Here is a 13,619-nt window from a genome sequence, read left to right on the forward strand (position 1 = left end):
TTCTTATATCTGAAGTTTCACCTTCCGGTACTGGGTTGGCTGGTAGGTTTGCCTTTATTTACTTATGCATGTATGTATTTAGCTCAGAGCAGGATCCACTGACAGCCCCTTCCTGCCCAAACTTGTCGCAGGCCTTTAGAAGCTTGCAGACAACAGCACTAGTTCAACCTGAATCACGCCTTTCAATCTCCAGAGGCGGCCAAGAGTCATGAGTAAGAGGGCAGTGGTGGGCGTGGCCAGGGTGGGAGCGGCTCAGGTGAGTCTTGCTTCTCCGGCCTGGATTGCTTCCTTCCACAGCCTCTGAGCTCCTTGCCTGCCTTTTTCCTTGCCGCTCGTTTTCCAGGATAACTGCGACTCCAGGTAAGTTAAGCGGGGTCGCAGGGCTGGTGAGTTTTCTCTTTAGGACGAGTCATAAAATAGGAGAGTTGACTGCAGATGGTGAAGAAAGTGGATAGGTTTATTCAAGGGGAGCCTGGCTTCAGTATGGTAGGTCACAGTTCCAGTTTCCAAGCCCTTTGGGCCCACGGAGTGCCACTTGGGAGAACTGTCACCTATACTCCATAAGAATATAAAGAAAGAACATGGGATACAAGCTTTTGATGAGGTTGGTGGTGGGGAGCAACCCTGATTCACGTAAGACTGAGAACGTTTCCAGCCCTATCTTGGTGTGCAGGATTAATTTTGTAATGCTAGTCTTAGAAAGGGTGTGGTACTCAAAACCTGGAGAAAGTTGAGATGACAGGAACTGGGCTCACTTTCCCAGCTGGCATTGGGGGGTTGACATGAAGACGGTTCTTTGTGGCTTCATAAAGATCAGATTAGTGTTAAGCCAACAACTGTGTTTGTTCTAGGCAGAAGTCTATTTCTCCTCATTTTTACTAGATTCAGCAACTTCACAAGTTGCTAGTTTCAAATGTGGATTTTTGGATTTTGAGCGGAGCTTGTTTATAGTCTCTGTCTCATGGACTTTGATGATGATTCTGCTGCTGCTGCTGATTTTGTGACCTCATTCAAGAACTTCTTACTGAAAAATCCATTTAACATGCTATGTTGTTCCATTTACCAAAGTGAATCCTCGAAACTGGGGACCTTGATCTCTTCTTACTCAGGCCCCCTCATGTAGAAAGACTCACAGAGGTGACTACGTGGTGTGGCTCTCGTAAGTGGGGTTGCAGAAATGAAGTGGGCCTTCAGGCTTATAGCCCATGGATGTTTCCATGATAACACAGGTTCTCTTAATGTTTTGTTTTCCCCCATGTCTCCGAAGATGATCTTTAATAAAATTAAGTGCGTTCCAAGCATCAGTCACCCTCAAGTAAAGGCAAATGTTTGATGGGTTCATCAATGGGTAGAGAAAGGAAAGCTTGGCAGCACAGGGCTCTGTGGAAAGTGAGTCAGCAGCTTTATATCTGTGCTTCCTAACACCTTAACACTCTGCCACTTCAGTTCCTCTGGCTTGAAGGTTAACTTTGGAGCATGCAGTCTCAGCAGCTTGGGCCCTCCTGGTGTGGTCCAGTCTGGTACTGGGTTGTTGTTGGGAATAGCAGTTGGGTGTGCCAGCCGTCAACATGAGGCTTTAAGGAACCAGGTGCAACACTATGATGTCTGAGAATCTATGAGCTCCTCTGCAGTTGGAAATGACAGCAATTAGCCTTATTACTAATGACTGCATTGTACTTTCCTCACATCAAAGCACTTTCCATGTGCATTTACTCAATCACTTCGTTTTATTTTCATAGTATTCTTTTACACAGAAGCTAGAAGACCTCATGTTTTTCTAATCTGGTACTGATGCTTCTCTCAGAGTTGCAAAGTGAACAACAGAGGCTGTATTCTTAGGCTCTAAACTATATACAACGGGTGTTATAGCAAGCCAGGTTCCTCAAGGAATCACTGTCTAGAGACTAGATACAGTAAAGACCTAAGGGAGCTGGGCTTGGTGGCAAGTCCTGCAATCCCAGCCTCTTGGGAAGCTGAGGTGGGAGAACAGCAAGTTCAAGGCTTCCTTGGTAACAGAGAGAGTTTAAGGCTGGCCTGGGCAACATAGGGAGACCTCTTAAAATAAAAAGTTTTAGGGACTGGAGAGATGGCTCAATGGTTAAGTGGACCTGGGTTTGATTCCCAGCACCCACATGGTAGTTAGCAACTGTCTGTAACTCCAGTTCCAGGGGAACCAACGCCCTTTTCTGACCTCTGCAGGCATTGCACGACATGGGTGCACTTATATACACGTAGGCAATACATTCATACACATAAAATAAAAATAATAAAATATTAAATAAAAAAGCTTTTATGGACTGGTGCTATAGCTCAGTGGTAAAGCACTTGCCAAGCACACATAAGGTTCGAGCTTCAACAGAACATAACAGTAAATAAGGACCTAAGAGATTTTTCACCATGTTTCCTTATCTGTAAATGAGGCAAGTTAGCTTAAAGGTTATCTTCAGATAGATTTATCTAGAGCTCTGACAAGTGAAAATTTAGGCTTTTCTTCTTTTTTTGTTGTTGTTGATATAGGCTCTCACTCTGTAGTCCAGGCTGGCCTAGAACAGAATACATGGTTTATAGCTTAGACTACCCTTCAACTCAAGGCATTCATGCCAATCTTCCTACCTCAACCTCCTCAGTGCTGGGATTAGAGGTATGAGTCACCAGGCCTGGCAAAAACCTAGATTTTAAGAAATGGAAAGCAAAACCAAACTGTGCATATAGTAATGCATGTATCTTAGTGTGTGTTCATGTGTGTGCATGCCTATATAGCAGAAGAGTGTGACAGTCTGTAAATAGGAGGAACACTTGACATTCATTTGAGAGCGTAAAGGACAACAAACAAATCAATATTGTTTCATGGGATATGTAATTAGCGTATCTATAGGACCTTTATCTCTCCAAGTGGCTAAAGATGAAAAAATTTGAGGACTACTCTCTGGCACGCATGATATACTTAGAATATCATTATATAAGGGTCATGGCAAATGATCAATCTAGAGAAATAAGCTCTCCCTCATCCATGGGACACGCACAGACTCTGAATTGTTTCACTTCTCTCTGACCCACGTTTTTGCCTGATTACATGGTACTTATCCTTTATGATTGATTCACCTTTAGTGTGACTCACTTAGATGTCAGTGCTTCTCAGGAGGTGTCACTGAGATTTCCAGTAAGGTTTAGGTGTTGTTGAGGGCTCCCATAGTTACTAGTACACTGTATCAAAGCAGGCACCACTTTTATCATGGCACTAGCTGATTGCTTGGTGGAAGCAGGAGCCAGGATGTGTTCACCTTGGGTTTCTTTAATGCTGACTTCTGCCTGGCCTGAGTTATGGGATGGAAATGTTAAAATGCTGAGAGTTTGCAACCCAAGAGTCAGAAAGGAGAACCAGGGCTTGCTCCTTCAAGTAGGACAATCTTAGGGGAAAAGTTCTATGTTGGTGAAAATCAAGCAACTGAACAAAAAACAAGCAATAACCACCAACCCTACGTAGGATATTTTGGTAGCTTTGAAGTGAATCATTCTGATACCGGATTTTTGAAACTTGAGAAACCTCAGAAAACAAAAGTCAGCAAAGTCCCATTTGCCAAGATAGAAAGTGGTGAGGTGTGGTAAGGAGGTGCGGGGCGGGGAGCCAGAAGAAATGAATTCTAGGTCTGGCCTTGCTATCCTTGCTCCCTGTGTGGGTGGCCTGGGAGAATCACTTCATCTTCTTCCACTTCACCCCTTTACAAAATGAAGAGGTGGGGCCAGATTAGATCCTACTGCAAGATCTTGTCCCACTTTATAATACCTTGGCAAAATATTTCAAGAACAAGCCCCATTTACCACAAATTCTTCCAAAAATTGCATTTTATTACTACTTCAGTTTTCATCTGACTTTTGTCAAAATGAAGGTTTCTTTTAAACTTTTAAATGGTTTGAAAAGCCTAATGTTTTCTGTGTTGAAGTAATAGAGAAAGTTATCCTTGTTAAAATGACTCCTGGATTTTCATGAAAGTGAAAGAAGACAGCCCTGTAACAGGTTGATAATAAAATGAAAAAGTTTAACTTGTTTTAGTACTTTGAACACAAGCTATTAGTCATATAAACTTATTGGATAGGATGTCTTCATCTCTACTGTGGTAGCTATAATTTTTTAAATAGCATTTTCTCATGTAAAATGGTCTACATAGGCACCACACTTTTTTTTTGGGTAGGTATTGCTAACATATCTGAAATTTGTTTAAATGCTTTGTTGTACAACACAGAGAGGCATCAAGTTGGCTGAAGTCAAAGTCATTTCTTGAGCTACTTCAGATCAGATCAATTTTACAGTGATTTTAGGTCACTTGGGTCTAATCCTAGAGTCACTGATATGATTTAGCATGTGATATTTGAATAATTACTTAACTGGCTGCTTCTTGCCACTTGTATTAGTTACTTGTCTAGTTGCTGTGACAAAATACATGATAAAAGAAACATAAGGAAGGATGGGTTTGTTGTGGCTTACAGTTCCAAAGGCTATAGTCCATACGGGGAAAGTACATCACATTGAATCCACTGTCAGGAAGCAGAGAGTAGTGAATACTTAGGCTCAGCTTGCTTTCCCTTTTTTATTCAGTCTGGGATACTCGCCCATGGAATTGTGTCATCCACAGTTAGAGGGCTGGCCTTTTAACTTCAATTAACCTAATCTAGAAACTGCCTTACAAACATGCCCAGAGGTTTGTGTCTGTAGTGATTCTAAATCTCATTGAGTTGACAATCAAGGTCAACCATTACACCACCACAACACATTCCATATGCAGACCTTACATTTGATAGCTTTGGCCTGTATCAGATAATTGTGCTATAGCTGGGACCCCAGATATTAAGGACCCCAAGCTCTTCTCCACAACCAAGGAGATTTTTCTGAGAAAAGAAAGCCAGTTTTCAGGAAGGCAGATGAGTTCATGACTTCATGTACTGAGGCTACCATGCAAAGGAAGGTACTTGGTGGAAGGAAGGTCTGTTTGGTGGGAAACCTCCCAGGTGTCTGATGTGCATTGATTTACATTCTCTAACTAAAACCTGGATCTAAGCCTTGCATTGCAACACAGCATTAATATAGCATGTAATTAGCCTTATTAAAAGCTGAATGAATGTATTCATGGAGTCATTTAAACTAAATATACCTCAAAATGCTGTAATGAATGAATGACAGAATGAACATTTCCTTTTATATTTATATACTTTCTGGACCTACTTCTAGACTTCACATTCAAACTTCCTCAGCAGACTGTGATGTTAAATAGTTTTTCTACAAGATGGAAATCACCAAAAGTAGTTTGTTATCAGTTCTGAAGAAGTTATTCTAAAAAAAAATCTCTTCTTGGAAGATGTAATATGTACGTGCTAGGGAGAAAGAATTGGGTTTGTTAAAGCATAGTTTGTGTATTTTCATATTATTATCAATGTGATTAGTCTTCAGGTTGTGGAAGCATTGAAAGTTTGTTAAGAATCTGATTCTCGTTTTCTCTATTTGATGAGGGAATAGCTCATTACAATCGCTCATAACTAAAGCTCATGTTGCACTTTAGTTGTGACTGAACTCAACATTATGAACGTTAAATTTGCTGTTGAATGAAACCAGGCCTCTTGTTCTGAGAATCTCACATGAAGAGTTTCTCATATGAAGAGTTTCTTCAGGTTTCCCAGCTATGGGCAGTTGGATTGAAATCCTCCACAGGCTTCCAGAGCAGGGCTCTCTGCTGATCTCTCTGCACTCAACACTGGTCAGCGGCCACTCTAATGGGCTGTCATCTTTTATCCTTACCCTGCCCCAAAGGAGAACATATAAGAGTGGAGGCTTTTAAGAAGTGTGAACGTCCAATATAACTTCGGGGTGCTTGGTGACAGATTTGTAATGGGCACACCAGCCTGAGTGCACCTGACATACTTATCTGGAGTATAAACAAGGGGAGGAAGATGGTGCACATGGCTAGTGATCACTAATGGAGTCAACTTTTTCTTTTGCTAATGAACTTGGTTTTCAGATTCTGGAGACTATTATGATCCATTTGAGTTCATCCTACATATAACCCCATAAAGAGAATTCTGGAGAACTATTTGAAGATCAGGAGCCTACTCTTTGATTTTATTCTTTTGTCTTTGCATTTAGAGTTTCTCTCCTGGTCTAAGTCCTGTTCATGTACTTGATTCTAACACACCTATGACTCCTGGCTAAAGAAACTCTTGAACTTGAGTACTGAAGCTTTTGCTCTGATGTCAGGGTATATGTCCTGCTCAAGACATTGAAAGGTTCACTCTGGGTGCACACAGGTCAACTTTCTTCTTTGTGTCTCTGTGACTTTTCTCTTGTTCTTAGAAGGACATTGGTCACATTGCATTGGTGCCCACCTAACTCCAATAGGACCGCCTCTGAACTAATTAAAACAGCAGAGACTCTGTTTCCAAACAATGTCACATTCATAGGTACTAAGATTTAGAAGTTCAGCATGTCTTTTTTAGGGCACAATCCTAAACTCAATAAATATTAAGTAGAACCACACAAAACTGCTACAATTATTTTGCAGTTTAAAAAGTTCTGATTTTAGAGGCAGGCATGGTAGCACACACCTTTAATTCCAGCACTTGGGAGACAGAGGCAGACAGATCTCTGTGGGATTGAGGCTGGCCTGGCCTACATAGCAAGTTCCAGGCCGCCTGGGGATACAGGGAAACCCTATGTCAAAAAAAAAAAAAAAAAAAAAAAAAAAAAAAAAAGAAAGGAAAAGTACTGATTTTAGATGCTTTAGCCAAAATAGTACTTGAAATAATATGTGATTATAAAGCTAACTGATTTTGATTGTGCTGCTCTTTGCTCTGGCCTCTTGGTGAAGAAGAGGCATAATGACTGGACTCTTGACCCTGGCCACAGTAGCTGAGCAGAGTGTAAAGATCACAGGGGGAATAGCACACCCAGAAGACCTCATGCACCTTAAGACATTTGGCCAGAGCTTTCTTTACAACTGCCTTTCTTTTGGAATTTACCAAAATTTCTTTCCTCTTCCCTATACAAGATCCAGTAGAATTCTTGCTGTTGTCAGAGTGCAGTTGGGAACGCATCATACATTGGAAATTAACACATCGTTTGTCCCTGGTTCCAGGCCCGTGATGGATGCCCTGCGACTAGCAAATTCAGCTTTTGCTGTTGACTTGTTCAAACAATTGTGTGAAAAGGAGCCAGTGGGAAACGTCCTCTTCTCTCCAATCTGTCTCTCCACCTCTCTGTCACTTGCTCAAGTAGGTGCCAAAGGTGACACAGCAAATGAAATTGGACAGGTAAGCAGCCTATGCCCTGTTTTGATTTTGAATGGGGATAGTTACTGGAATCCATAGACAGGGTCTAAAGGGGAAAAAAAGAGACTTTATGGCCAGAATTGCTCAGGATTGAGGGTTATGCTATTTTCAAGACTCTTTTAATCTATTCTAAATATGAAAGCTCATTTGTGCATAGCATAAGCCATATTTAGACCATGTACCAGATTGGAAAGGAGAATTTGGGGCTATGTTAGGTAATCACAGGTGTTCCATTCACCAGTGGCTGTCAGCAAGTCACTGACATCCCTCGCCTGACATATTGAAAGGTCAATCCAGATGATATTTACTTACTATTCTATTGTACCTACTCTGATAGAAACAATGCAAATCTATACCCTACATCCTGCCCTACTTTCAGAGAACAAAGCAGTCCTCCTCAGCACATGATTTATTTAGAACATCATGCTTAATTTTAAGATGCCAACTCAATTACATTTTACCCTAGAGTATTTCCAAGATAGAACTAACATTTTAAATTATCTCTCCTCAAGTAGCATAGATAAATAAAATAAATTGCATGCACATATGGTTTAGAACCCTGGGGGGCTTGATTATGTCATTTGAAAGCCCTGAACTAAGATAAGGTTTCACACGCAAACACATACATATGTATACAGATGTTTTAGAGTTTCTTTTTGGCTGTGGTTAATTAGCCTTGGAAAGTTCTTGGACCTTCAGATGAGATAATTTCCATGATTGCTACATTTTAAGACCTCACGAGCTTTCACAGGTAGCCAGTGTTCTTTTAATACCTTTCTATTATTTTCCTTATGTTGATTGATGTAAGGGTCAACAAAATCTTTCCATAATCTTATCAGCACTTTATTTAATATCCATAAAATTATTATGGCTGAAAATATTGAGTAGGTCAGGATGAGAAATTTACACTTGAAACTGAGTGAGGCCAGAAGATGAGCGTCAGTCCTAGGGAGAAGAGCTTTAGTTTCTCTTTGGAACTTCCCAAGTCCATACTCAGTAACTCAGTTTCCAGTCTTCATTTCTATCTCTTATTAGAGAAGGGCTAGTGGGTCTGTTACTCAACAGTTATAGAGAGACATCTCAGAGAATGTAACTGGTTCCCCCAGTAGTGGTCATCTGGGCTCTTTAATGTTCTGGTATTTTAGGCACATTTAGGATGAGTTTTGTGTATGACTTGGGCCAGCCAATTTAACCCTGCACTGCCAAGGCTATGAGTCCCTGGCATATGTGCCTGTTTGGTGATGTGACCTAAGATGTGCCATCAGGGCATGGCAATTGGGAATTACAGACTGAGGAGAGAATCCTCATATGTGGACACTACAGTTTATAGTGCCACAAAGCAGAGGAGATGCTAGACTATAATTAGAAACAAAATAACAGGAGTTGAGTCCTCTGAATGACATTTTAGCATTAAATGTCTTAGAGTCTTGCCATAAGAATAATAAACAGTTTGTATCCATGTGATGTTTTAAATACAATATATATAATCCTCACCACTACTCAGAAAAGTTGTGTTCTCAGTCCATTGTGCAGAGGAGCACATGGGGCTAAGGGAGTTAGAAGAGATGCCTTGCTAGTAGGTGAAGGCTGGGGACAAAGGCAGAGCTGCCTGACTCTAGCCCATGCTGGGCAGCCCATTCTTTTGGTATCCGTTAAAGCATTTAGAGAGACTATACTCTGGCTCTGGTACTTGCCTAGTGAGCATCTATTTTGGCATTATCTCTAAACTTGATAGAAATTATAATTCAGTTTCATCTTTTTTTCAGTTTGGAGAGCCCTCTGAGTGAGCCTTAGCAGCAGCACTTTGAAAAAAGGGTCAAATTTTCTTTATAGCTAATTGGAAAGAGTATCTTTATGGTAATATTTCTCAAGCATGGATATTTTTGTTCTCTCCCTCCAGCTCTGGGGACATTCATTTGTCACACATAGGGAGAGGAGGGCTACTAGCATCTTATAGGTTAGGGATGCTGTGAAACATTCTGCAATATAGATGATAGTTCCCACAGCTAAGAAGTGTCTACCAGGGAATATCATGATCCTGAGAAGCATAGTCTTACAGGAACACCTGAACACAGTGATGCTGTGTACCCCAGAGAGACTGAACTCACTAGGTGTCCACTTTAATGGGAAGAAGCAATTTGTGTGTCTCTGTGTGTGTGTACATGTGTGCACGCGTGTGCAGGTATGCAAGTATCTGTGTGTATATGTGCTTGTGGAGATCAGAGGTCAGTCTTCAGTATTCCTTAATATGCCATCTACCGTGTTTTTTGAGAAAGGGTCTCTCACTGGTCTGGAGCCTGATAAGTAGGCTAGAGTGTCTAGGCCAGGAAGCTCCAAGGATTTTTCTCTGCCTTCTCATCACTGGAATTATAAGAGTATGCCACCACACCTGGCTTTTTTATATTAACATTTTATTATTAAGAAGTTCATTCATGTATACAATGAAACAGATCATATCCATTCCCCATTTACCCCCTCTAACTCCCCTAATACTTCCCAATGCAGCCTCCTCCAAGCTTCATGTCCTTTAAAACGTTTTTGATAACCAATGAATTCTAATTAGTGTTGCCTATATGTGTATGGGTGTAGGGCTATCCAGTGGAGCATGGGAATCTATCAGTAGCTACTCATTCTCTCAACCCTGGTCAGTGAAGCTTTTTGCAGTGGGCAGCAGTCAATGCTGAGATGTATAACTGATCAAAGTGATGAGAATAAGAGACTGAGTGCTCAGCCTTAAATCTTTCTCAAACCCCCTCTCCTCCCAAACCACCAAGACTCAGGGAACATGGCAGAAGAGGAGAAGGAAGAAGGGATATAAGAGCTGGATGATGAGGAGGAGTGCTATGAAATGCTGCCCCCTGGACTTGATATGGTTCTAGCACTCATGAACTCATAGCAGCTGTGGTTACCTGCACAAGCTCTGCACAAGATCCATCCAGCCAAAATTTTGGCATAGATGGGGGAGATGCTCCATCCCTCACTGAGGAGCTATTGGGAGTTGATAGCTGCTGGGGGAGGGAGAATTATTCTTTTTTTAATGTCTGACTTTTTTGTTTTGTTTAAGCATGGATTCTGGAGAGTGAACTCAGGCCCTCATTTTGTTAGGCAACCATTTTACTGACTGAGTTATCTCCTTAGCCCCAAGAAGCAATGTTTTTTCAATAATGTTTTTTATTTTTCTCTTAACAGGTCCTCCACTTTGAAAACATCAAAGATGTGCCCTTTGGGTTTCAAACAGTGACCTCTGATGTTAATAAGCTCAGTTCCTTTTACTCTTTGAAACTAATCAAGCGACTTTACGTAGACAAATCTCTGAATCCTTCTACTGTAAGTTGCTTAAAACAATTAACAGGGTTTGACTTTACACTAGGAGGGGCATTTCACATGGGTAGACCTACAACTCATTTTGGTGCAGTTCCTTTTGAGGATGTTCAGTTAGGATTTGAAGCGTCTTAAAATAAATCAGTTATAGTGTAGACATTGAACATTGTGGGATGCAACAGCAGTCATATCTATCTGCTCAAAATATAGAGAAGTGTATGTTTCCCTTTCCCTTTCAAATATTAATAAATTCTAAGTTTCCTTCTGGGTTCCTTTGGGAGAGATGGGATAATGGACTATCCAACTATCTAGTAAATGTATCTCCATAACATGTGCAAAACAGCTTGCAATATACTTTTCCCTTAAACCATGGGACATATGGTCTGGTGATGTAGAAAGCATTCCATCTCATGCTCCAGATATTCCTTCAAATCAGTAAGAAAAACAACTACAAATATCAATTTCTATCAACTATGAATTGGTTTTGTTTTACTAAGCTAGTCATATTATATTTGTACAAAGCAGCTCTAGTCATTTAAATTAAATAATTTCATGAAGTAGTCATATGAAGAACATGGTGGTTCCTTCTGTTAGACCCTAGAGTGTATCATAATATTTTTTAAAAGACTCTATTTAAACACATCTCCAACATTCTAAACTATAGGGGCTTACCCACTTTCTTTTTTCCTAACTCATTTTTTTTTTTTGTATTTCATACAAAACATCCCAAATAATCTTATTCATCTATATACCCACATCCCAAGTGGCACCCTCCCGTAGGCCCCCCCCGCCCCTGGAGCCCATATACTCTGTTATCCCTGTTACTGTTCACTGTATTATCAGTACCCCCAGCCGTTCCCCAGTGCTAGTCCATCCTCTGAGTCTAGTCAGCCTATCTAGAGTTCCTTGTTTTAGGAAGACCAGCTCTTCCTTATCTAGCAGCAATCAGTTGCCAATATTCCTTTAGATAAGATTGGGGTCTATTGTTCATTTTCCCAGTGCTATGCTGAGTTACTGTCTGGGAGTCTCTTGGGCCACCCTGGCCAACAACTCAAAGGACAGTATCTCCTGTCTGGCATTGTTTCTTGTTATGTAGCCTTTAGCTATACACATGGACTCTTAAAGAATTATACTAATCACTTTAATCTTTGGTTATACTTTCCTTTTGGGTGTTTAAGACTGTATAGTTGGCCCAAATAATATTTTTACTCTTAAGATTGAGGATCTGTTCCTCAGGGGTCACATGGGCTTAGAAAGAAGTCCTGGCTCCTTTCTTTTACCAATTCCATCTATGTGAAGATAAGTCAGATGTCCTGCTCGACTGTTGCTGGATTCACTTCGAAACATGGAGGAAATGTTTCCTCTGTGTTGATCCTCCTCTTTGTAGACTGGACACTGGTTCAAGTCCATCTGGTGCAGTCTCCATGGCCTTCTTGATCAAGAGGACAGGAGACTCACCACAATTACAGGACATTTTGAGAGATGCTCCATAGTCCTCTGGAACTTAGTCAACTTTGGAGGGCAAGGAGCAAAAACTGACCTTCAAGTCCCTCTGACCAGATTAGTATAGGCCTCAAAGTATGGCTGTTAAACACCTAAGAAGGTTAGTTCCACCAGTCTGGTACTTTTAATTACCACGTGCTATGTATATAACACTTAGGCAAAACCCAAACATTCTCAGATAAACCTTGACTAGACATATATTTTGTTCCTTGAGCTAGTTGTTTGTATAATTTGTCAGTAGGTTGTTGGGCTGATATGGTTCCCTCTTTTTTTTTTTCTTAAACTAGCTAGGCATTATTTATCTCTCTCATTGTCTAACCCTTCCACCATGGTTTCCCCATTTAAAGTGCCCCCATTTTCTCCATTTCTCCCTTAATAATACCCTTCTCTGATGGTCCCACCTCTCTTGAGCTCCTTCTTTCCCTTTATCCCCAAGGATTCTTGTATAATCCTCCCTCCCCCTCCCATTAAAATAACTCCATTTTTATCCATATCTCCCTTAGTAACACCTGTTTCCTACTGTTCTCTTTCAGGTTCTTTCTTTTAATCCAATTCCTGATTTCAAGCTTCCCAAATCTAAAAGCTAGACTACCAAGCTAAATATTTTATCGTGTTATAACAAATTTCTGTATTTCATATTTGTTTTGTGGTTAAACCTTTTGAGAATGTAAGTTACTAGATATCATTATGAATTTATACTTGTGGCTTGAAGACACATATACACAACTATTTTTGTTCCAATTGTCACCTGGGAAATTAAAGAAAACTGAAATGTGAATTGGGGCTGGGCATGGAGATGTTTTGAAAGCTCCCTAAGTGATGCTTAAAAGATTTTTGTCATTGACAGTGTCAACAGAGGCTCTTCATCATGTTGAGGCTCCCTGAAGTTCTTAGGTGGTGCTGACTCAAGTCCCAAGGTTGGGTTACAATTAACTGAAGTTAATTGGCTAAGCCCGTTGCTGCTGTGAGGAATTCAAGGAGTCTCGTGCTTAGAGCAGAGTGACATGACATTCAAGTTATGCTTAGTTTGGATGAACTTCCATTCAACATTTAGAATTATTTCAATCAAACTAGAGTTTCTCTTTTTCTTTTTCCTCTTGTGTTTTCTTTCCTTTTTTTCTCTTCCAATTTCTCTTTTTCTTTTTTTTCTGGATTGTTTTCCATTACTTCTGTTGCTTTATAGCACCTACAAATTTACTAGTTAATGGTACAAACAAGTGTGGTCTGAAGAGAGCCAATGGAATTCAAACCCAGATGTTTGCTGAAAGCTTTAGATCAGTGGGAATGGGATCTAGGGATTTGCATTTTAGCTGTGCATTAGAGTTAGAGATACTGCCATGTTCTTTATAGCACTATGCCTCAGACTTAAGGTGTAAATGAAACTCCTGGAAATCTTAAAAAGCACAGTGGAATTCAGTAGGTCTAGGGCAGGGCCTAAGAGCCTTTCTAACATGATCTGAGGTGATGCTTAGCTCCTGATT

General features: G+C 40.5%; 1 protein-coding gene across 1 annotated transcript in view; it reads left to right on the forward strand.

Annotated features, from left to right (window-relative positions):
* Window positions 1-290: 290 nt before the first annotated feature.
* Window positions 291-13,619, forward strand: part of Serpinb5 (serpin family B member 5) — a 32,225-nt gene continuing 18,896 nt past the window's right edge. The window contains exons 1-3 of the mRNA XM_008840658.2: window positions 291-360; window positions 7,122-7,296; window positions 10,504-10,641. Of these exons, the coding sequence (XP_008838880.1) occupies window positions 7,129-7,296; window positions 10,504-10,641 (306 nt within the window). The 5' untranslated portion in view covers window positions 291-360; window positions 7,122-7,128. The remainder of the gene's footprint in view (window positions 361-7,121; window positions 7,297-10,503; window positions 10,642-13,619) is intronic.

The sequence above is a fragment of the Nannospalax galili genome, unplaced genomic scaffold (assembly GCF_000622305.1).
Source record: "Nannospalax galili isolate Female #2095 unplaced genomic scaffold, S.galili_v1.0 scaffold298, whole genome shotgun sequence".
NCBI lineage: Eukaryota > Metazoa > Chordata > Mammalia > Rodentia > Spalacidae > Nannospalax > Nannospalax galili.